This window comes from Capricornis sumatraensis, chromosome 10 (assembly GCF_032405125.1).
Source record: "Capricornis sumatraensis isolate serow.1 chromosome 10, serow.2, whole genome shotgun sequence".
NCBI classification, from domain to species: Eukaryota; Metazoa; Chordata; class Mammalia; order Artiodactyla; family Bovidae; genus Capricornis; species Capricornis sumatraensis.
Genome location: NC_091078.1, coordinates 51877945 through 51901855, shown reverse-complemented (window position 1 = coordinate 51901855; position 23911 = coordinate 51877945). Strand labels below are relative to the sequence as shown.

The 23911-nt window shown below is 46.3% G+C and overlaps 1 protein-coding gene across 2 annotated transcripts in view; it reads left to right on the top strand.

Moving 5' to 3' along the window:
* The window catches only part of OSBPL10 (oxysterol binding protein like 10), a 320496-nt gene that overhangs the window by 214405 nt on the left and 82180 nt on the right, over positions 1-23911 (top strand). For both annotated transcript variants that reach the window (XM_068982153.1, XM_068982152.1), the window contains one exon: positions 20786-20996. In XM_068982153.1, coding sequence (XP_068838254.1) covers positions 20786-20996 — 211 coding nt within the window. The remainder of the gene's footprint in view (positions 1-20785; positions 20997-23911) is intronic.

The following is a 23911-nucleotide window of genomic DNA, read 5'->3' as shown; positions in this document are numbered from 1 at the left end:
ACTGTGGAAAATTCATACAGAGATGGGAATACCAGACCACCTGCCTCCTGAAAAATCTGTATACAGGTCAGGAAGCAATAGTTAGAACTGGACATGGAACAACAGACTGGTTCCAAATCGGGAAAACAGTATGTCAAGGCTGTATATTGTCACCCTGCTTATTTCACTTATATGCAGAGTACATCATGAGAAACATTGGGATGGATGAAGCACAAGCTGGAATCAAGATTGCCAGGAGAAATATCAATAACCTCATATATGAAGATGACACCACGCTTATGGCAGAAAGTGAAGAACTAAAGAGCTTCTTGATGAAAGTGAAAGAAGAGAGTGAAAAAGGTGACTTAAAACTCAACACTCAGAAAACGAAGGTCATGGCATCTGGTCACATCGCTTCATGGCAAATACATGGGGAAACAATGGAAACAGTGAGAGACTTAATTTTGGGGGGCTCCAAAATCACTGCAATGGTGGCTGCAGCCATAAAGTTAAGACTCTTGCTCCTTGGAAGAAAAGTTATGACCAACCTAGACAGCTTATTAAAAAGCAGAGACATTACCTTGCCAACAAAGGTCCATCTAGTCAAAGCTATGGTTTTTCCAGTGGTCATGTATGGATGTGAGTTGGACTATAAAGAAAGCTGAGTGCCAAAGAATTGATGCTCTTGGACTGTGGTGTTACAGAAGACTCTTGAGAGTCCCTTGGACTGCAAGGAGATCCAACCAGTCCATCCTAAAGGAAATCAGTCCTGAATATTCATTGAAAGGACTGATGCTGAAGCTGAAACTCCAATACTTTGGCCACCTGATGCGAAGAACTGACTCATTAGAAAAGACCCTGATGCTGGGAAAGATTGAAGGTGGAAGGAAAAGGGGATGACAGAGGATGAGATGGTTGGATGGCATTACCGACTTAATGGACATGAGTTTGAGTAAACTGTGGGAGTTGGTGATGGACAGGGAAGCCTGGCATGCTGTAGTCTGTGGGGTTGCAAAGAGTCGGACACGACTGAGCGACTGAACTGAACTCATTGTTGGATTCAGTTTGCTAGTATTTTGTTGAGGATTTTTGTGTCTGTGTTCATCAGTGATATTCACCTGTAATTTTCTTAGTTGGCAAATTGTTGAAGGGAAGTGATATATGGAATATTAAGGTTCGGTGGAGTCGGTATGGAAAGGAAAAATAGATTTTTTTTTTTAGGAAAGCAAAGCTAAAGATACATTTCCTCTTTACTAATATATATATATATTTTTTTTTTTTCTTTAATTGAATCTGAATGGAAGCCTCTCAGGATAGGAAGAGGAGGGCATGGCATCTCCTGGGAAGTGCGCTCTGCACCCTTCAGCTCACCTGTCCTGGGGGTTCCTAGCTGGGCATTGTCGGCCTACAGAGCTCAGTTTTGCTTGCTTGTCGATTGATTTACAGTGGCCACAAGTGCCTTTGAGAATCTCATGGAAGCAAAGGACTCTTTCCTCGGGAGTAAAATGCTTGCAGGCATAAATAACCCTGTCACTGAATCCATTTTGGGACACCAGGCCTCTGCAGGAGCCCAGTGAGAAAGCCTCTTAGAGTTCATGGATTCCAGAACCTTCTGTCTTGGGGGGTTCTGTGAGCTATTTTTACCATTCTGTTTCGTTTTTTTTTAAAAATGTGTATTGATTTGGCTGCACTGCCTCTTCGTTGCCACACGTGGGATTTTCCGTATGCCGTGGCATGCGAACTCTTAGTTGTGGCAGGTGGGATTTAGCTCCCCAAGCAGGGATCCAGCCCAGGGCCCCTGCATCTGGAGAGTGGAGTCTAGCCACTGGACCACCAGGGCAGTCCCTGTTTTTACCATTTTAAAATCCCTGACTGAAGCCAGGCAACTGTCTACATTTCTTTGCTCTTGGCTGGGCTTAGATGGGCATTTGCTGGGCCCTCTGGCTTTCTTACATGGATACACTGATGACAGCAAGGAGTCCATGCTGAGCAAGGTGGGGTTCCTTAGTGTGAACAGCTGAGAACCACTAGCCTGACTGGCTCCTTTGTCTGCACTGGCCTCACCCTTTTCAGAATCTTGTTCATCTGGACAGCCCTGACTGCATAACGCAACAGTATGGCTTTATCTGTTTTGATGGTTCGTCTGGACGGCCCTGACTCCATAATGCAACAGTATGGCTTTATCTGTTTTGATGGTTCTGTATGAACATGTTTTGTCTTCTCTGTTCATTCTTAGAATCCTTAGGGAGCTGTGTCTCTGGCCCCTTTCGTCTTCTCCATGGGACTTGGCACCGTCTAGGCCAGTGGGCTTATTATTGACATTTTTTTGGTTATCAGTATTTTTTTTTTTAATTTAAGTATAGTTGATTTATAGTGTTATCTCTGCTGTACAGCAAAGTGATTCAGTTATATATTAACATATTCTTTCACGTTCTTTTCCGTTATGGTTTATCACAGGATATTGAATATAGCTCCTTTGTTTCTGTCCATAATAGTTTGTGAATCCCAAACTCCCACTCCATCCGTCCTCCAGCTCCCACCTGCCTTGGCAGCCACTGCTCTGTTCCCTGAGTCTGTGAGTCTGTTTCCTAGATATGCTCGCTTGTGCCCTGTGTTAGATTCCTCATGAAAGTGTTAGTGGGCTTATTTTGTCGCAGCCACCATTTTCTCCAGGGAGGTGGCATGGGAGGGGTGTGTCTGGCGAAGGTGTTCATGCTTTTGTCAGCAGGGGGCAGCATTGGAGAGGGTAAAAATGGTCAGAGTTCTTCAGCTTCACCAGGGTCACAGCGGGGGAAGCTGTTAATAAGCGCAGCTCTGTTAGAATCTAGCGTGTATTGAAGTTTGAAGCAATACTTTCAAGTTTTCTTTTACTAGAGGAAATGGCATCTTTTGGATAAATAGTTTTATTTGTTTGTTTTGTTGGCCCATGCCACGTGGTGTGAGGTCTTAGTTCCCTGACCAGGGAGTGAACCTGCGCCCCCTGCGGCGTGAAGTCTTAACCCCTGGACCACCAGGGAAGTCTCACTTTTTTGTTTTCTGTTGCTTTGGAGTAGGGTGGAGGGTAACATATACAGTCAGAAGCATGAGTATCTCTTCGTGCCAGGGGTTACCCTTGCTCTTACTATCGCTACTAAATGTACACGAAAAGTGAAAATCGCTCAGCCATATCTGACTCTTGGCGACCCCCTGGGCTATACAGTCCATGGAATTCTCCAGGCCAGAATACTGGAGTGGGTAGCCATTCCTTTCTCCAGGGGATCTTCCCAATCCAGGGATCAGACCCAGGTCTCCCGCATTACAGGCGGATTCTTTACCAGCTGAGCTACCAGGGAAGCCCATGAAAGTAAAGCCAATTGATCCCTAGGGTGAAATATGTATTTACATTGCAGCTGTGGAAAGAATACAGCCTGTTTGTTTTGCAGCTGGGAAACTGGAGGTGAATATGAAGAGTGGCTAATACTGTACAGTTTCTAAAAGATTAGGTCAAAGCTGGTAAATTAACAGTACACAGGTAGGCCTAGAGGGAGATAGTTATCTCAAACTATCTGAACCGAAGAAAAAAAATGCATTTTTCCTTCTGTAAATGCCCAGTTTTGCCTAAATTAGGCAGCCCCAGCTACTGACACACACACAACGGAGGCAGAGCGTTTTCACTGTGAAAGTACAAATCTGGAAACTGAAACAATGGCGCAAAGCCTGGGGATGCATTTAGCCAGGGTGCTAAGGACATGGCCGTGGGGCTGCCCCCTTGACCTCAGGAACTTAAAGGAACTTCCCTGGTGGTCCAGTGGCTAAAACTCTGAGCTCCCAATGCAGGGGATCTGGGTTTGATCCCTGGTCAGGAAATTAGATCCCACATGCTGCAGTGAAGATCACATATCCTGTGTGCTGCAGCTGAAACCTGACACAGCTAAATAAATAAATATTTTAAAATGAAGAAATAGATAAACCCCCTTTAAACTGGGGGTCCCTATTGACCTTGCATTACGAGATGATGTCACAGATAAGAGAGAGCTTGGGGGTGAGGTCTGCGTTCAGTTGGAGATGGGTTTTTATCATACGCCTTTGTAAGAAGTTAGTAAGCGTCTAGAACCCTCTGGGAAGCTGTGCAGGTGAGACAGTCATGTCACGCGAGCATTAAGTGTAGGGCAGCACCTCGGCATTGAAGTAAGTGTTCTGGATGAAAGTTGACTGCTGTTCCAGTTGAGACGTACGTTTTCCTGTGAAGTGAGTTTTTAGGGGGGTTGTAAACAGTGTGCATCCTTGTATCATGCATATCAGAATCTTAGACCACAGTCAGAGAGAAGTGAGTCCGGGGGAGAGCCCGTTCTAAAGGGAGGTCCGTGCCTGCAGGGCTGTGGCGTCACATGGCATCATTCTTTACATCCCCCGCATCTGCTGATTGGACGAGGAAGGTCATCTGATCCACGGCCAGATTCACTCTCTCTGGAATCTGAATGAGGAGCGCCATGTGAGATGGGGTCCGGGTGACCCCAGGGGCTCTGCTGGGGTGCGTCCAAGTGCAGGAAGTTTTCAGCTGAGCAGGAGGAGCGAGAGAAGGCGCAGACCTCAGAGCCCAGGGTGACCCGAGGGATGCAGAAGGGAAACTGTGATGTTGCTGCAGAGGATGGCGCCTCTACTCTGGGTCCAGCCAGTGGGCTCCCTTCTCCTTGAACTAATATGGGTGCATTTCTGTTCTTTGCTACCAAAGACTCTCTTTGACCATGCTTGCCAGACCTGAGAGGCACGTGAGCAGAGGGTGAAACCTTGTCCCCTGACCACTGCGGTTCTCTGACATGATGTTGTCGGAAAACAGTTCACCCACTCCTGTTCGTCCCCAGAACTGGCACGGTGCCTCCTTGCCTTGGCCATTTTGAAGGCACGTGGCTGTCACTCAGAAGGTGTTTGGACCTTTTCTTCATGCAGATGCGTCTCAAATCCTCACCTTCTGTTGTGCCTGTGAGGGGGGAGAGAACGCTACTCTCAGGAGGTGCCTGGGCGCTCCCCTTCATTTCTTCATTCACTCATTCTTTCCACTAGTTTTTTTTTTTTTTTTGCCTGTGGTTTGCCAGAACTTTCCTAGGTGTTAGACAAACAGCAGTGAACAAAAGAGCCAAGGTCCTCATCCTCATGGAGATCAGAGCTCCCCAAGAGCCAGAGAGAGGAATCAGCTAATAGCATAGCACACTACTTAGTTACAGCCATGACGTGGAAGCAACCTAGATGTCCATCACCAAATAAATAGATAAAGAAGATATGGTACAATGAAATACTACTCAGCCATAAAAAAGAATGAAATAATGCCTTTTGCAGCAACATACGGAAAAGGTAATGGCACCCCACTCTAGTACTCTTGCCTGGAAAATCCCATGGATGGAGGAGGCTGGTAGGCTGCCGTCTATGGGGTCACACAGAGTCAGACACGACTGAAGCGACTCAGGAGCAGCAGCAACACAGATAAATCTTGAGGTAATCATACTAAGTGAAGCAAGTCAACCAGAGAAAGACAAATACTATATGACATCACTTATACGTGCAATCTTAAAATGATACAAGCGAACTAATTCACAAAACAAATAGACTCACAGACATAGAAAACAAACTAGGGTTACCAGAGGGGAAATGTGAGGGGGAGGGATAAATTATGAATTTGGAATGAACAGATACACACTATTATATAAAATAAAGAACAGTGAAGCACAGGGAACTACAGTCAGTATCGTGCGATGACCTTATAATGGAAAAGAATCTGAAAAAGCATATAAATATGTATAACCAAATCATTTTTCTGTACACCTGAAGCATTGTAAATCAACTGTACCTCAAAAAAAAAAAAAAAGACAATCAGGAAACCAACATTTCGTGGTCGAAGCTAGAGCCCAGTCAGGTAGGGCTTTGTTTTCCCCAGGGACATGCAGATTGATTTAGAGGCTGTAAGAAACGTGGGGCAGTCATGTGCCTGGAGACAGACGCCTTATATGCAGTTAAAGCCTCCTGCTTCCTCTGTCCTCCCGGCTGTAGGTCCAACATTGCAGGATGCAGAGGGCAATGACCTTTATTCTTCAAGGAGAAGGAGCAGCTCCGGGTGAGGGTCACTTGAGAGGAGTTCTCAGATGTGCTAGAGGGCCTTGCAGCTGGTGCGCACTTCCTGAACCCGTGGCGCTGTGTCTTCCTTCCCGCCTTGTTCTCCCAATTCCCCTTCTCCCCTCTCCTCCTGCCTCTTCTCCTCCCGCCCTCCTCCACCCCTGTCCTGTCACTGCCCTCTTCCTCCCTTCTCTCCTTTCTCCCGTCCATCCTTCCACCATCCCTCCTTCCCTCCTTCCCATCCATTCATCCATCTGTCCATCCACCCGGCATTCGTCAGGTATCTGCTGTGAATGGAGCCCTTTGACGAATCAGATGCCATATGGTCGCGGACTAAGGGATCGATCTTGTCGGTAGGCTCGGAATCTCGAGATGGGCAGGTATGGAGGTGACTGCAAGTTTGCCTTTGTGTGTTTATTCCTGTTAAGAGGCCAAGGGCTACACACTCTTCCACTTCCTTAAAAAGTGGGTGCTAGAGTCGTGAGGAAGAGTGGGGAAGGAGTGAAAACGGCCAGTTCATCTCCATGACATGAAAGCCATTTCCAGGCAGGCCCCTGCGAGGGGTGTCGGCTCTTTTGTAAAGCATAGTGTATGTTGTCACTGTTCTAGCTCATATTTGAGCACTCTGAGGATCACATTGTAAGCTGTTGTGTGCAGGAATTGTGTCCTCTTTTCTTTAGAATGGTGGCTGCAATGCCACTTACCCAGTGGGGATACAATTAATACTAATTACTGGTGGCTCATCCCTTACCATAATTTTCTCTTCCAGAAAATGAAAGCAGACTCCTGATGAATGCATTTGTCTCTCCAGAGTTTCATATGTCAGGGCTCAGACGCTATAAAGGATTTGCCTGGAGGTGAGAAGTTCTTGTCCAATTTCTCCCTCTCTCTCAAGTGCCCTTTGGAGAAGCGTTTCTGCCCTGCAAGTCTTTGGCTCTTGTGAAATTAATTTTAGCTGGAAAAAGAGCTGTGTTGTCATGGTCTTGTCTTGGTTTGGGTAGATGTTTGAACTAAAAACAACTATTAAGTTTTAAAAAAGAGAAGCAGGCTTTTTAGTAGGTAGAGCGATGACCCAGTCTCTGAGATAAGTATATGCTACCATCCTGAAATTAGATATAGATATCTGTTGGCTTTTCCCCTCTAGGAATTCTTAGAACAACCTTCTCTCCCCGAAATAAAAGGATTTCCCCAAATGAAGACTGAATACTCAGAAACTTAGAGGTTCTTTGAGGTAGGCTGAGCATGGCTATGGAATATGAGTGTAAACAAAGGCAGAGCAGACTCCAGTAATTGCATACTCATTGATGTTTGGTTGTGAGGTTTCATTCTGCAAGAGATGGAAACCTGATTCACCAGCCAGCAACGACTGAGAAATGGTGGGTCAGCTGGAAGGCTGACCGTGTGGATCTCTACAGCAGCATTTTAGTCTTTGGTGTTCATATGGGTGTGTGTGTGTGTGTGCGTGCATGTGTGTGTGTGCATACATGCATGTGTGTATTTTTAAGCATGGTGTATATTTAAGTTTCGTGAAACTTAAACATCTGAGTGAAACTTCCACACCACTTGCAGGACACATCCTTACCCTTTGTTGTTGAGGCTTTGTTTATGAATCATGATTTCTTTTCTGGGGATTTTACCCAGGAAGAATTTGTGGTCTAACTTGTTCTAGTTCAATTCAGTGGGAGTTGCGACTAATTTCTTTTAGGCGGAAGGCCACGCCACGAGAGTGTGTGTGTGTCTGTACGCATGCATGCATGTGCTGTGATCATGAGTTGTCTAGAGCACTGCCATTCTGTGTGCCTCCTGGGAGTGAGGCAGACAGGCAGAGGATTTTGGCTCCAGGACGTGGGACTTCAGTGCTCACCTCTCCAGCTGCATGGGTCATGATCTGGGCCCCAGGGTGGTGCATCACAATGACCAGCCTGCTCGGTGACCAAGGCAGAGGGGGAGGCGAGACGATGAGTGTAGAAGCACTTTGTACGCTGTTCACCTTCCCCTTGACCCGGAGGTGAAATGGCCCTGGGCCTATTACTCATGTCGCTGCCTGCGGCCGGCATGGCTTCTGTACTGCAAGCAGGTGGAGAAGTTGAGGAAGTCGTGTGGGAAAGCCAGGAGCTGCTGTCTGCGTTCCTCTGCAGCTTAGGGGCTGGGCCCGCATCAGGTGCAGGGCCGCTTGAGCTTGGCAAAGGTGGACAGTCCTTCCCTTATCCGGTGGGTCCTGGGAGCAGAGCAGGCAGTTGGACAGGGTTCAGGGTCAGGCATTATTTCCTATTGTTTCCTTATCCTTGACTTTTTAGAAGAGAACTATGGCTGCTTCATGAGCTTTCTTTACAAATCTTTTTAAAGATTTATTTTTGGCCGTGCTGGGTCTTCACCGCTGTGAGAGGGCTTTCTCTAGCTGCGGTGAGCGGGGGCCACTCCCTTGCGGAGGTGCTCGGGCTTCTCCCCGGGACGTCTCTCTCGTTGTGGGCTCCAGTCACATGGCCTTCACTGCCCTGCGTCATGTGGAATCTTCCCGGACAAGGATCGAGCCTGTGCTGCCTGCACTGTCAGGCAGGCTGTCAACCACTGGACCACCAGGAAGTCCCTCTTCTGAGTTTCCTGAATCCCTGGGTTCTCCTGGTCATTCTTCCCCTCCCTTCCCAGGGCTGTGTGTAGCTTTCCATCCATCGCTGGGACCACGTTGTCCTCCGCCCTACAGGAGTGCCCACCCAGCCATCCACGTGGCTGGTTCCACTCTCACGGAGGAAGCACCCTCCCTGGACTCCCTTTCATCTTATTTTGCTTGAGTTTTCTTGACTGGATATGGAAACTGCTTTTCTGTTCAGTATATTTGGCATATAACATGGTGTAAATTTAAAGCGCTGCTCCTGTTAATTCGATGCATGTGTATAGGGTAATAGCATTGCCACTGTAGCAATATTTAGCAACTCTGTCACGTTACATAATTATCCCTTCTTTTTAGTGGTTGGAATAATTAAGTTCTAGTCACTTAGCAAAGTTGATTATCGTACAATATTATTGTCTATATTCATTATACTGTACATTAGGTCTCTTGGGCTTATTTACTACTCATTGCTGGATGTGGAAATTTCTTAACATTTTTTGAAACCCCAGATTATTCAGGAACATGGGCAGTGGATTAAAGCAAAAAAAAAAAAAAAAAAAATCCAAAAACGCTGGTTTTAGATTTGGTGGGTTTTTTGTTTTTTTTTTTTCGGTCTACGTAATTGATTATGAGAAAAAGGAGATTTTTAGAGAGTGTCAAGGAAGAAGACAGCTCTTACACTGCTGAGAACACAGAGGGCTTTTGGCTGCACTGGGTCTTCACTGTGGTGTGCGGGCTATATAACTCCACAGCATGTAGGATCTTAGTTCCCTGGCCAGGGACTGAATTTCATCCCCTGCCACTGCTAGGAGGATTCGTAACCACTGGACCACCAGGGAAGTCCTGTATTGATATCAATTTGTATCAATACAAATTGATAACAGGTTTTTTTTTCCAATAGTAAGATGGCAGTGTTTCTCAAAAGCCTTAAAAATTAATGTTAAATACCTTCAAATTCAGTTATTACTTTTCTAGGAGTTTAAGAAAATCATTGCAAATTTATGCAAAGATCTACCTACAGAGAAGTTTATGGAACTGCGATTTGTCAAAGAGAAGAAAGTTAGACCTCATTGTAAGGTCCATTGGTGGGGAACTGGGCAGTCAGTTGTGGCCCACTGATGTGCTGGAATGATCTGCAGTATCTTAAATGGCATTGTCCCGATTTATTGACATGGTAGACGGAGGAGCCTGGTGCAGTCTGTGGGGTCGCTGAGAGTCAGACACGACTGAGCGAGTTCACTTGCACTTTTCACTTTCATGCACTGGAGAAGGAAATGGCAACCCACTCCAGTGTTCTTGCCTGGAGAATCCCAGGGACGGGGGAGCCTGGTAGGCTGCCGTTTATGGGGTTGCACAGAGTCAGACACGACTGAAGCGACTTAGCAGCAGCAGCAGCAGATAAAATTTAAAAAGCAGTATTATGATATACAACCCCTTTCGTAAAAAGTCAAAGAACACGTTTGTACATCAGAATGTTGTAAGTATATTTGCCTAAATTTTAAAGTTTATTTCTCTATGTGTTATGGGTGTATGCTTTTTCTATTTTATTATTATTTATCGTATGATAAGTATTGCTTTTGTTAAAAAAAAGAAAGATATTTATAAGAAAAGCAGAGGTTGGATCTTCCACCAAAGCCCCAGGCATGGCCTTTGTGCCGGGGAGGCCAGCCTTGCACGCCTTCATTGCATCTAGCACCCCGCCAGGGCCGTGTCTGTACGAGGGAGGCAGGAGCTGTCAAGCGATGAGGGATGAATGAGACAGTTATTTCCTGACCCCTTACCTTCTGCTCACAGTCCTGTTGGCCTGTTTCTTTGACAGCAAGAGATGATTCCTTTTGTCCCTGGCACCCCTCATTACCAACTTGGTAACATTCAGTGCAAACACATAGAACTTAAAAAGTAATGCTTTTAACCTGTGTATCACCATCTTCTGTTACCTCTTTTTAAAAGTTGGAGTATAACTGCTTCACATAATGCTGAGCTCCCAGTGCTAGACAGCAGCTTCCCACTAGCTCTCCTTTTTATACACGGTAGTGTGTATATATGTCAGTGATGTTCTCCCAATTCATCCCACCCTCTCCTACCTCTGCACGTCTGTTCTCGACTTCTGCAGCTCTATTGCTGCCCTGCAGATAGGTTCATTCGTACCATTTTACTAGATTCCTCATTCTGAAAATGCATTCTCTATCTCACTTTTCCTTTAGTAAAAATTCCTTGAGAAAACAAGGGTGACATTGCATGCAAGCAGCCTCTGCTACAGAGCCAGGGTCGACTTTGCCTTTGGAATGAAAAGCTGCTCCACAGGGTAGCCACTAAATTAAGACATCTGTGATGTACCAGCTTCTTGAGGCTGCAGTAACAAAGTACCACAAACTGGCCACTTTGTCTCCTGGTGCTGGTCCAGGCATTGGCAAATTGGTGCCTCTGAGGGTCTGATCCAGGTCTCCCACGGCTTCTTTCATTCGCCCTCTGTGTGTGTCTTGCTCATAATTTCCATTTTATAAGGACACTATATTGGACTAGGACCCACTCTAATGACTGGATTTTAACCTGATGACCTCTGTGGGGGGGAAAAAAAAAAAAGACTTTTTCACTGCTATGAATGATTGCAGCAAGGATTGAAACTCCTGGGTAACATCCAATCATATCAATAATTTCCTTCCTGAGAAAAATGTGACTGGAGTCCTGCACATGTGGAAGCAAGTTGGAACCCTTCCTGGCAGGCCCTGGATGGGGGCTCCTCAGGCTGCTGCTGCTGCTGCTGCTGCTGCTCAGCCGTTTAGTCACGTCCGACTCTTTGCGAGCCCATGAACTGCAGCAGAACTGCTGCTGAGTGTCCCCCAATCTCAGCCTTGCTCTTGGCCTTTCTGAGAGTTGGTTGTTCAACACCTTTAATCTTCAAGAAACTCCTGTATTTTTCTAATAAATTTTTTATTGAGGTATAGTCAATTTACACTGTTAAATTAGTTTCAGGTGTACAACACAGCAATTCAGTGTTTTTATAGATTATAATTCAAAGTTTTTACAAAATAAAGGCTATACTTCCCCTTGCAGAAACATTACATTTAAGCTATGAGAGTTATGATGCTAACATACTTAGTTTGGAGAGACACAGTTCAACCCGTAACAATGTATTTTCCTCCTATTGAAAAAAATTGCATTAGTTTGAAAATTTTCAAACATAAAAGCATTAGGGACAGCAATATTAAACCTCCATGTCACTATCAACAGCTTTAGCATCCTCCAACCCATTATCATTTCATACTATCTCTCCCTTCAATCCCCAGTGGAGTGTTTTGAAGTAACTCTCAGCCGTAAGAAATGATGCATTCACGTGGTAAAATTAGATCTAAAGATCCTGTTAGATAAATTAGCATTGCGTGTGTGTGTGTGTGTGTGTGTGTGTGTGTGTGTGTGTGAGTGAGTGAGTGAGTGAGTGAGTGAGTGAGTGAGTGAGTGAGTGAATTGGGAGAGTCAGAGCAATACCAGACTGTTAGGGCCCATCTCTGGGAAGTAGGATTTCAGGTAATATTTACTTCCTTTTTTAGAACTGTATTTACTGTCTAATTTTGTTGGGACAGTGGTTGAGGGAGTAAGTCAACCTTTTTTTAATGAGAAAAACAGACACTAGGTGTCTCCAGGTGGTGAGAATGCTGGGCTGAGGGCAGCAGAAGGACCTTCACTGCAGTTGTTTTCGGAGGCAAAAGGGCTATTTTGCTTTCAGAATATGAGAAGGAAAGAGGAGGAAGTACATCAGCTTGTGAAGTGAAGAGGCCCCTGAGGAGGAGAGTGAGGGCTGCCACTCCAGATGAAGCTGTGTGGCCTCAGCACAGATCCCCAGCCTCTCTGAACCCAGGGTTCCTGCCTGCAAAATGGTTTTGATTTTGAATCTACAGCCATAGATTTCTTTGGCCATGAATACTATGATCTCATAGTTCTTTCTTTTTTTTTAATTGAAGTATCATTGATTTTAATGCTGTGTTAATTTCTTCTGTACAGCATGGTGACTCAGTTATGCATCTGTATACACATTCTTCTTTATATTCTTTTCCATTGTGGTTTATCTCAGGATACTAGATACAGTTTTCTGTTCAGTAGGACCTTGTTTATCCACCCTGTATAACAGTCTGCACCTACTAACCCTGCACTCACAGTCCCTCCCGTCCCCTTTGGCAAGCACAGGTCTGTCCTCTGTGTCCGTAATTCTGTGCCTGTTTCATATGCCGGTTCATTTGTGCCCTATTTTAGGTTCCACGTGCAAATGATAGCATGTGGTGTTTGTCTGTCTGACTTATTTCACTTAGTTACGATCGCCTCTAGTTGGACCATGTGGCTACAGATGGCATGATTTGGTTCTCGTACATGGCTGAGAAGTAATCCCTTGTATGTGTGTGCCACGTCGTTCTTATTTCTCTGTCGTGGATATTGAGGTGGTTTCGACGTTTTGGCCATTGTGAATAGTGCTGCTGTGAATGTAGGGGTGCGTGTATTTTTTTTAATTAGTTTTGTCCAAATCCATGCCCCAGGGTGGGATTACTGAATCCTACGGTGATTCTATTTTCACTTTTCTGAAGACTTTCCACACTGTCCTCCACAGCGGCTGCACCAACTTACATTCCCACCGATACTGTAACAGGGCTCCCTTTTCTCCACAACTTCTCCACCATTGGTTACTTGTAGACTTTTTAAATGATGGGCATTCTGGCTGGTGTGAGGTGGTACCTCATTGAAGTTTTGATTTGCATTTTTCTAATCACTAGGGATGTGGGGCATCTTCCCATGTGCCTGTTGGCCATCTGTGTGTCTTCTTTGGAGAAATGTCTATTAAGGTTTTCTGCCCATTTTTTATTGATTTTTTCCTGATTATGGTGTTATAGATCCTGAACATTGTGGGTCTGTCTTACTTATTTTTGACAGTGCTGGGTCTTCGTTGTTGTGCGGGGTTTCCTCTGCGTGCGGTGAGTGGGGGAGATCTCCAGTTGCATTGCGTGGCTTCTCACTGTGGCAGCTTCTCGGGTTGTGGAGCACGGGCTCTAGGCTCCTGGGGGCTTCCGTAGTTGCAGTGCGTGGACTCAGTAGCTGTGGCTCCCGGGCTCAGTTGAGTAGGCTCAGTAATTCCAGTACATGGGCTTAGTTGCTCCGTGGATGTGGGATCCTCTTGGATTAGGGGTCGAACCCACGTCTCCTTATGCCCAAAGGCATAAAAGTGATTTCAAGCCTGAGACTCCCCTCCCTGACCCAGAGCCCAGGGCAAGGGGGATCCTGCCAAAACAGGCACCTGTCCTCTGTCCGGAAGGCCTGGGCTCTCAGGCCAACCAGCAGGGACCAGTGGAGGCCTTGGACAGGAGGCAAACCAAGCAGATCAAAGTAGCAGCATTAAGATTTGGAAATTAGATCGCCGTTGAAACCACAGGCTATGAGTAGGCAAGGGCTTGTGTGCTCAATCCAGGCATATGACTGCCTCCTAAAAAATTCACAGTGGACCTGGAGTCTCCTAACATGATAGCCAAGATGTCCGAGGTAGGCTCAAAAAATCACCTCTCACTCCAAGAGCCAACAGAAGTACCCCTTGAATGAAAAAAGAGAATTATCTGACATCTAAACCGAGATGTTAAATGCTGAGCACAGCCTCAGCCATACACTTGGACCTTGCCTGCCTTCAAGCTGCAGGGGCCGAGCTAAGCACAGAGACCCCGTGGTCTGCAAAACCTTTAATATTTATTCTCTGACCTTTCATAGAAGTTTGGCGACATGGGCAGTCAGGCATGAGTCATTTGGGGGAGATCTTTCCTTTTTCCCAGTTTTAATTTCCCTTGGTTTGTAATATAGAATAATATGGTCTTTACCCTGGTTTCTCCGTTCTTTTCCTGCGCTTTGTTGTTTTGTTCTTCCGCATTATCATAGCCTCATCTGTGTAGCTGGCAGCGTCACCCCGTTGGGGAGGGACCTGATTTCCTCCTGCTCTGCTTTGTTCCTTATTGTCGCCGTCACCAGCCGCTACCGAGCAGTGAGAGTCTGCAGGTCTGCCTCCGTGGGGTTTTCTTTGTCTGCTCACCTGACGAGCCTGGAGGGAGAGCTGGGAGTCCTTAAGATGTTTAGGACTAGCCTACGTGGGGTCATGCCTGGGACCAAGGAGAGCCGTGCAAGGAGACCCGGAACCCTGCCTCAAGGACGCTCTCGGCTGGTTACAGTTGAGAGCTACATTCCAGTAGATGTTGTGTCAAGAGCCAGGACAGAGTACAGGAGGACACTTGAGAGGGAAGTGAGTCAGCAGGAAGGAGAAAATTGTTCAGGTGAGCTCAGGAATGACTGTGTTCCCAACACTACACCTGGGAGAAAGGCTGGAGAGGTGGGAATGTCACCTGTCCAGGTGCCGCTACTGCCCTCTGGTGGCAAAGCAAAGGGGCTTTATGGCTCTCACTGTAGGGGAAACAGACCTCCAGGGGGCAGTGTCTCCTAGCCGCGGGGGCGGTGTCAGAGTTAAGGGGGATGGGATGAACTGGGACTGACACGCATACACTACTGATACTGTGTGTAGAACAGATAATTAATGATGTGCTGTGCAGCATGGGGAGCTCTATGTAATGCTCCCTGGTGACCTACATGGGAAGGAAATCTAAAAAGAAAAAGAAAGAGGGGATGCATGTATACATACAGCTGGTTCACTGCTGTACAGCAGAGACTAACAGCACTGTAAAGCAACTACAATAAAAATTTTTAAAAATATCTGGGAATTAGGAATTTGGTTGACAAAACAGAGACTTGACAGGGATCAAGGAACAGTGGCTCCGGACTGGCAGAAACAGCAGGGTGAGGATGCTGAGGCAAGGCACTCAGTGAGTTTTAGGGTGCATGCTGTATGCTGACGGGTATTTTAGGAAACTTCTGTAACCAGCTATCAAGTCATTTCTGGGTGAGGAGTCTGAAATACTAAAGTAATGCTACTGAAGGTAGTTGAATAGTAAATCTGTTAATGGAGATGGCAAGCTAGTTAGTAGGTTAGTTAGTTTGGGTTCTAAGGTCTTTGAAGCCTGGCTTGTAAGCCTAGGTGATGACTTTGGCCAAGTGAAAAAAATTGCCCTAAGGTGGTCAAGGACTGATCCGTGACCCAAATGTGAGACTTAGCAGGGGCTCTGGGGTCCCATCAGGCTGAGGAGAAATGCCAAAACAAGGCCACCTCGAGGTTGACATTGAATTGTTTGGTCTCCTCCCAATCAGGACAGATTGAATTGCTGAAGGCTCCGGGTTGTCTGGGAGCCCGGGAGGTTCTGCCAACAAGGCCAGCAGCTCTGGTGACGTTAAGAGAAGAAAGCCATGCGTGAGGCTGATGCTTTGGTTGCCAATGGATGGATGAGTGACAAGCTGGTGTTTGTTGATGTCTGACCTGTCAAGACGGGATCTTTCTGGTGCCTCTCTGAACCCACACCAAGCTTTGCAGGTCAGAACAGTCTAAAGTGATCAAAGCAAGTGTAGCCACTGCTCCTCCGGTCCTCCTTTAGCTTGGTCTCATCTTGTTGAGCTGATGTCATTGGGTTTGGTCTTTGCCTTTAGCTTTGGTTTCAGCTTCACTGAAAGAAAACAATGCAGCCACTGACTTCCTCTGCACTCACCCACACTTTGACTTTGCGCTGCGTGTGCCATTGTTTGCACCACGAGGAATGGGTCATAGAATTTTCGCTTCACTATGAAATTGGACTTGACCTATGGTTAATCTATTTTAGAACCTTGGAGTTGATGTGTTCAGGGAGTACATCTCTGAAATTTGACGAGGGTCCCATTTGCACCCATGTTACAAGGTGTGATGCCCCTGACTGTAGAAATGAAATGCCAGCAAGAAATGAAACGTGTGCCTTTTGTTCGCCCTGGTTTTTAAACGCCACGCATGGTTCATGTTGTGCTTCAGAAGAGTGTTTAGGGACTTCCTGGCTGATCCAGTGACTGAAGACTGCGCTTCCAATGCAGGGGCACTGGCTTGATCCTGGGGAACCAAGATCCCGCATGCCTCATGGAGCAGCCAAAGAATAAAATAAAGAAGCGTTCAGAAACCTGATTTGAAATCCATGTAATTAGCGGTTCAGGCTGTTCCAAGGCTGGTGGCCGTCACTGACCGTGCTTCGTTCTTACGTTGAGGTTGTGGGAACCTGCAGGACAGAGTGAGCTGCTTAGAGACTTTGTGTCGCGTACAGCTTTGTGACATCTTCTCAAATGTGCCCTTCATTAAAATCAGATATGAAAATGGATAAAACTTGTTCTTCCCAAGTCTTATGGGAGGTTCTCCTCAGGACCTCCCAGTGTGAGGAATGTTCCAGCAGCAATAGCCATGATATATCATCCTGAGGCTGGCAGTCCTGCGTTGCTTGCAGAGTTCATTCAGTTTCTTTTGGAGCCTGCTGATGCGCATAGAAAGTGAAGGTTGGCGTCAGTTGTATCTGTAAAGACTAAAGTTCTGTTTCCGTCTGCTTAACATGTCAAGCACTGTGCTGGGATCATTTTACTTTCAGTGCACCGTTTCCCAAGAAGGATGCTGAAGTCCATCCAGTGCCTGGTCACTGGCATTCTTTAGCACAGGGTGACTCAGGGGGGCGCTGTTGGCATTTTGGAGCAGGAAAGTTCTTGAGTGGGACTGTGCCCTGACTTGGGCTTGTGGCACCCCCGCCGCCTCCCACTCAGCACCAGCTGTTCTGCAGTCACTGTAGCTGACAAATCCACCCACCGCCAGTTCCGGTGTCCCCTCCAGGCGGCCATCCTGTCTCTGGCGCTGGCAACAGGCTCTCAATAAACACCGTCAGATGTTTTCCAGAGTAGGTATGTGCCGCCCGTCTCTGGGTGGGAGATTCGGGGAGCCGGCTTTGTGTTTATTGACTTTTAGCCGTACTGGGTTTTTGTTGCTGCACATGGGCTTTCTCTGTGTGCAGGCTTCTCATTGCGGTGGTTTCTCTTGATGCAGAGCACGAGTTTGAGATGCTCAGGCTCAGTAGCTGCGGCTCAAAGGGTCTAGGGTGAGGGCTCAGTTGTGGTGCCTGAGCTTAGCAGCTCCACAGCCTGTAGGGTCTTAGTCCTGTCTGACCAGGGGTTGAACCAGTGTCCCCTGTGCTTGCAATTGGATTCTTAACCACTGAACCACCAGGGAGGGGTCCCCAATTTTGTGTCTGTTTTACCTGAGATTTGCATCATATTTTATGCTTGTGAAATAATTATTTACCGTATGATATATAATTGGAATATAGTTCTTTTTGTTGATTAAAAATGAGTATATTACAACTACTATATAGAAAATAGATAATCCCCAAGGACCTACTGTATAGCACACGGACCCCTATTCAGTGTCCTGTGGTGACCTATATGGGGAAAGAATCTGAAAAAGAATGGATATATGTGTAGATTCGTAAGTGAATCATTTTGCAGTACACCTAAAACTACCACATACTGTAAATCAGTTATAGTCCAAGGCAAAATAAAAATGAAAAAAAAGCGGATTCCATAGTTAATGGCTTCATATTAGTTACCTTTTCTCTTAAGCATTATGGCATCTTCTGTAATAGTCAAGAGCATGTGCTTCACATTCTGGTGTTATGTTTTCGTCTTCTCTTTCAACACATCATTTTTCTGAGACAAGTTTTTATGGTAGGAATTTACAGAAATGCTGACTATGACGAGTAGCTCGAAGTCGACTTCTCCCTAAATGTTAGCAGTCTCCATAGAGTTGACTGTCAACGAATATGTAAACATTTTATCTTTTTGATGTTAAATTTAACCATTTTCTTGGCAAACTGAAACTGATAGCAGAGGTATTACTTTTCCTGAATCTTCAGCCCTGTTGTCCTAACTGACCGTGATGATTCTTGTGGACTCTGTGTCATAAATGGATTCTTTTGCCCCTCAGTGAAGAGAAAGGGGCCCTGGGGGTTCATTCATTCATTCAACAGATAGTTGCTTGGGATCCATCAGTGAATCTCACAGATAGAATGGTTCCTGCTTTCATTCTAGTACAGATGATTTTAAATTATGTGGTGCAGGAAGCTTTCCCAAGAAGGCAGCTCTTCAGCAAAGACCCGAAGAAGAAATGAATTCTTACTGAGCCCCTGTTATGCCTCAGGTACTGTTTTAGGAGCCAGAATGGCTAGCTATAACCTCTGTAATCAGCAGAAAATAAGTTACATGGTCAGAGGATGGGCGTGTAATCTGTTTAATGTCACTATTTAAAAAAATCTTTTTGAAGTAATGGCACCAATTTTGGTTAAGTAGGATTGCAGTGGGCAAACTGTTTGTTTTTAAGGTGATGACTACACAGAGTGATAGGAAATAGGAGATATTTGTCTTCAAAAGAAAATAGAAAGAGAAGCCCATGTATGGGATGGGTTTTGTGTCCAGGTCCAGCGGTCTTTGCAGAGGGATGGCTTCTCCCGAGCTGGTGGCGTCATGATGGTCCCAAGGATCCTCCTGGGGATGACGGTGACGAAGCAGCAGCAACTGCTTTAGATTACGGATGGCTTTTGTGGGAGAGGCTTGAAGAACAGTGAAGGGGTCCAGGGAGCGGGAGTTGGTCCCTGCCTTGAATGCTGGCCTGTGACCTCCGGCGGGCTGCCTTTGCTCCACCACACATCAGCTCGACTGCTTATTTGCTGGCCATGCAATTTATGCTCATCATCTGGTTTAGCAAGATAAGGTGTGAAAACAGGAGGAGGGTGCACTTCCCAAGACCACCAGTCAAGTCCTTTTCTAGTTCTCAAATTCCTTTCTCCTTGATTTGTCCAAGGAAACACTGCTTGTCTGTAGCTTTTGAATTGGAGCCAGGCCACTGTGGGGTTAACTGGTTTGTCACAGCGTTAGCTGTGGAGCAGGGCTGGCTCTTGAACTCCTGGTTTTTCTCCTCCTCTTGGCTCCCTACACATGGTGTTAAGGAAGTTGATGGCTCTCCTAGCATTTTAGGGGCAGACTGGGTCGGCGCTGGTTTTGCTGTGTGTGTGGTCTTACCCCCACAAATGCTAGCCCCAGATTTCACTTTTATTACCTGAACTTCAAGGAGGACCACCAAGGAGTTAGGGATGGACAGGAGATGGAAGCAAAGCAAGGAATCAACCTTGCTCTGAGACAAAGCCAGGGGTGCCCATTGTCTCGGATAACCTTCCTGTGGTCCAAGGACCTTTAAGTTGATCACAAGACTTCTACTTTTAGTATATTTATTTTTACCTTTCAAAGATCTGTAAAAGATACACCTGGATGGCCCGGTGGTCCCCTTTAGGTCTAAAGTTCTAAAATTCTTTTGTGTGCAGAGCTGCAGAGGCTAAGTGCCTTTGGGTAGATGGATCCAGATGGATTTCATTCAAGGCCTGCGGCATCCCAGGATGGATGTGCACCGAGCATCCTCAGACTGCATCTTCACGCCGCCGGTAGTCTGGGTGGTGATGCTGTCTTGCACCGCACTTTTTTTTTTCTTTTAATTAATTAATTAAATTGGAGGCTAATTACTTTACAATATTGTAGTGGTTTTTGCCATCATTGACATGAATTAGCCATGGGTATACATGTGTTCCCCATCCTGAACCCCCTTCCACCTCCTTCCCCATCCCATCCCTCAGGGTCATCCAGTGCTCCAGCCCTAAGCACCCTGTCTCATGCATCAAACCTGGACTGGTGATCTACTTCACATATGGTAATACACATGTTTCAGTGCTATTCTCTCAAATCATCCCACCCTTGCCTCCTCCCACAGAGTCCAAAAGACTGTTCTTGACATTTGTGTCTCTTTTGCTGTCTCACATATAGGGTCATCATTCCTATCTGTCTAAATTCCATATATATGCATGAATATACTGTATTGGTGTTTTTCTTTCTGACTTACTTCACTCTGTATAATAGGCTCCAGTTTCATCCACCTCATTAGAACTGATTCAAATGCATTCTTTTCAATGGCTGAGTAAGACTCCATTGTGTATATGTACCACCGCTTCTTATCCATTCATCTGCTGATGGACATCTAGGTTGCTTCCGTATCCTGGCTATTGTGAACAGTGGCACCGCACTTCGATCCACTCCCGTGGTTTAGCGCTGGCTCCCGGACGCTGGAAGCGAGGCCTTCCGACTCTCACCTTGGGCTGTCTCCCTTTTCCGCAGATGATGACCCAGGTGGAGGGGCAGCAGAAGAACCTGGTGCACGCCATCGAGTCTCTCCCGGGGTCTGGCCCCCTCACTGCCTTGGACCAGGACCTGCTGCTCCTGAAAGCTACCTCTGCTGCCGCCCTCAGCTGCCTCGGGGAGTGCCTGAGCCTGCTCCAGCAGAGCCTGCACCGCGCCGGCCAGTCCAGCCACAGGCCGGCGGCCTCTGGTAAGACCTCCCCGGCGGCGGCGCGCCCGGGTCTGCAAGTGCGCGTCGTCTGGTGTGCGCACGTGCCTGCCTGTCCGCTGTGACCTTCTTCCTTTAAGTCGGTCCATCTCGCCTTTTATCCAAGTGCTTCTCCGTTTTCCCCTTCTCAGCCTCGCTTGGGCTGTCTATATTTTTTTCATTTCACCCATTAGCAGTGTGCCATCCTATCAACAATTTAACGTTTTCATGAATACTATAGAACTCTTCTGAAACGTATTAGCATTCAGTTCTCCATTGCCTTCTATTTGTGAATTTTGCCCTCAGTGTTGTGATTGCAAGATCCGTTGCTCAGCAGTGTCTGGTCCGCTATTTCCAGCTGTGCCTGTGGGGCGTGTCCCCGACGCCCTCCCATGATGAACAGCCGCCTTGCCTCCGGCTCTCTGCTCCGGGCCACCTGCCCTCCTCTTTCCTGTCTCCTCAGGGCCCGGTGTGAGATTTTCTCTGGGATATATAACAGAAGCATTTCTAGCTGTTTATCAAGAAGTTCGAGATAATAATAAACTCCCCAAAGAGGCGCCAGTCCTTTTGAAGGAAGGTTTCATGGATAAGCAGACAGAAAGATATTAGGGAAGATTAAATTAAATGATAAAGGTGAAAATGGCTTGAGATGGGTCATGTCATAGAGAATTATAAAATATTAGAAGAGATGCACTGAAGTCTCACTGAGCTTTGTTGCCCAGGGTTCAATTAATTAACGAAGAATGAAGCAATTCAGGTGATGGGAAGCCAAGCCAGGTGATGATGAATGGTCTATATTTCACATTTCCTCCAGGTCCCCACTGCTCTCCTCTGTCACCAGGGTTAAAGGGGTGATGTTGGTTTCCCAGAGTCAGCTGTAGGGGTGGGGGGAGTTTGAGTTTCTTCTGTAGTACCCACCGTCATTTACTAAGCTCTGATTCTATCGGTGTCTACCTTTTGCTACCCATTTTATGAAATCTTTACGAAGTGTGTATCATTATGCCCATCATGTGGGTGAGCTGAGCCGAGGCTCAGAGCAGTTAAATGACCGGCCCAAAGCCACCCTGGTACCGCAGAGCGAGGTCCAGGGGTGGGCTCTGCCCACTGCGGCAGGTGCCTGGGGTCCTTTGTTCAAACCAGAACAGACCACCCAGTGGACTCGGATTCCCCAGACTGGGGCTGGTCACATCTTAATTTTCTGACACTGTCCTGCTCACATCTTAATTTTCTCAGGGCAGGTATTTGTATTTTTTTTTCTTTATTCTTTGGGAAATAGTTTGAGACTTCTAAAAAAGTTACAAGAATAGTATGAAAAATTCTCATCAATCTCCAGATTCTCCAAATGCTATTACGATGTTTGCTGTATCTTCTCTGTATGTATAAGCCTATTACAATATTCTAGCCACTAAAGAGTAAGTTGCCGACGATATGTATCTTCACTTTCCTATACCTCAGTGTGAATTTCCTTGAAAAAAGGGCACTCTTCTCTGTGATAACAGTACAGTGGTCCAAATTGAGAAATTAACATAAATACAATCCTCCTCCTAATTTGCAGACCTTACTAAATTTTTTTAAATTGTACTTGTTTATATTTTCAGCTGCACTGCCTTCGTTGCTACGTGTGGGCTTTTTCTGGCTGTAATGAGCAGGGGTTTCTCTCTCGTTGCAGTGCGTGGCCTTCTTATTGTGGGGGCTTCTCGTTGTGGAGAGCAGGCTCTGGGGCACACGGGCTTTGGCAGCTGTAGCTCTTGAACTCTGTAGAGTGTGGCTCAGTAGATGTGTTGCATAGACTTAGTTGCCCCGTGGCATTGTCACCTTCCCTGACCTAGGATTGAACCCATGTCCCCTCCATTGGCAGGCAGATTCTTAATCGCTGACCACCAGGGAAGTCCCGACTTGACTGAATTTTCCCTATGACTCGACCAGTGTCTTCTGTAATGAAAGAAAAACATTCAGGTGCTGGATCTGGGCTGGGAGAGGCGTGTGTGTTCAGGTGCAGAGTGAAGGCACTCCGTGTGCTTTTTCTCCTTGCTTTTTCCTTCTCTACTTGAAAATTGAGACCCCCTGACTTTCCCTGGTCTGGTTTGAGCCTCAGTGACTGCTTTAGGCGTCGGGCACACCTCAGCATTAGACTGGGTACTTCTCAAAGTTCCTAGAATTCTTCTTGCACCAGAACCTGCTTCTAGGCTCTGCGAACAGATGGGCTCATTCCAAGAAGGAGTGGATAAGAAAATTGAACCATTTTCTTGTGCCTGAGATTTATGCCTTACCTTTTTCTTCAGGGTGACTTTCTAGTAAATTTTGAATTTTCGCTCCAAATTCTTTCTCTGGGGTTTTTAAGGGCTGGAGGGATGAAGCTTGAGGTCGAATTTCAGATGTGGTGAGAGGTTGAAGTGGGGACTGTCTGTGGGGGACGCGGGAGACCGCGCAATGTCCTGGACACTACCCCACCCACCCTGCTGCCTCCTGGGGGAGTGGTCGTCCTGTCCTTTCCTGGACCTGACTCCATTGTCCGTTCACCCTTCCTTTTAGCCGTTTTTACTGGGGAACTTGGCTGAAGGTTGGAGAATAGAGCATGAAGCATCGTAAAGGTTATTGTGTTTCTTTGTCTTCCTTACCCTTTCCAAAGTTACATTCCATGTAACATGGCCCTTTGGATTTGAAAACATTCTGCACATGTCTTTTAAATCTGTGCCAGCTCATTTAGGGGAAAAAAGGTGGAATTACATCCTTATCCAAAGCATCGTAGTTGCCTGCAGTTAAAACAGAATTCCAGGATCTCAAGCTAATGGAATGGAAGAACCTGGTGACCCCAGGAGTGTCATCTCAAAATGCGTTTGTTAAGAACCTCAGGGCTCTTTGGGTTGGTAGGGACGGTAGCAGCCTGACTCCTGCTGATAAAAACTTAATGGTTATAT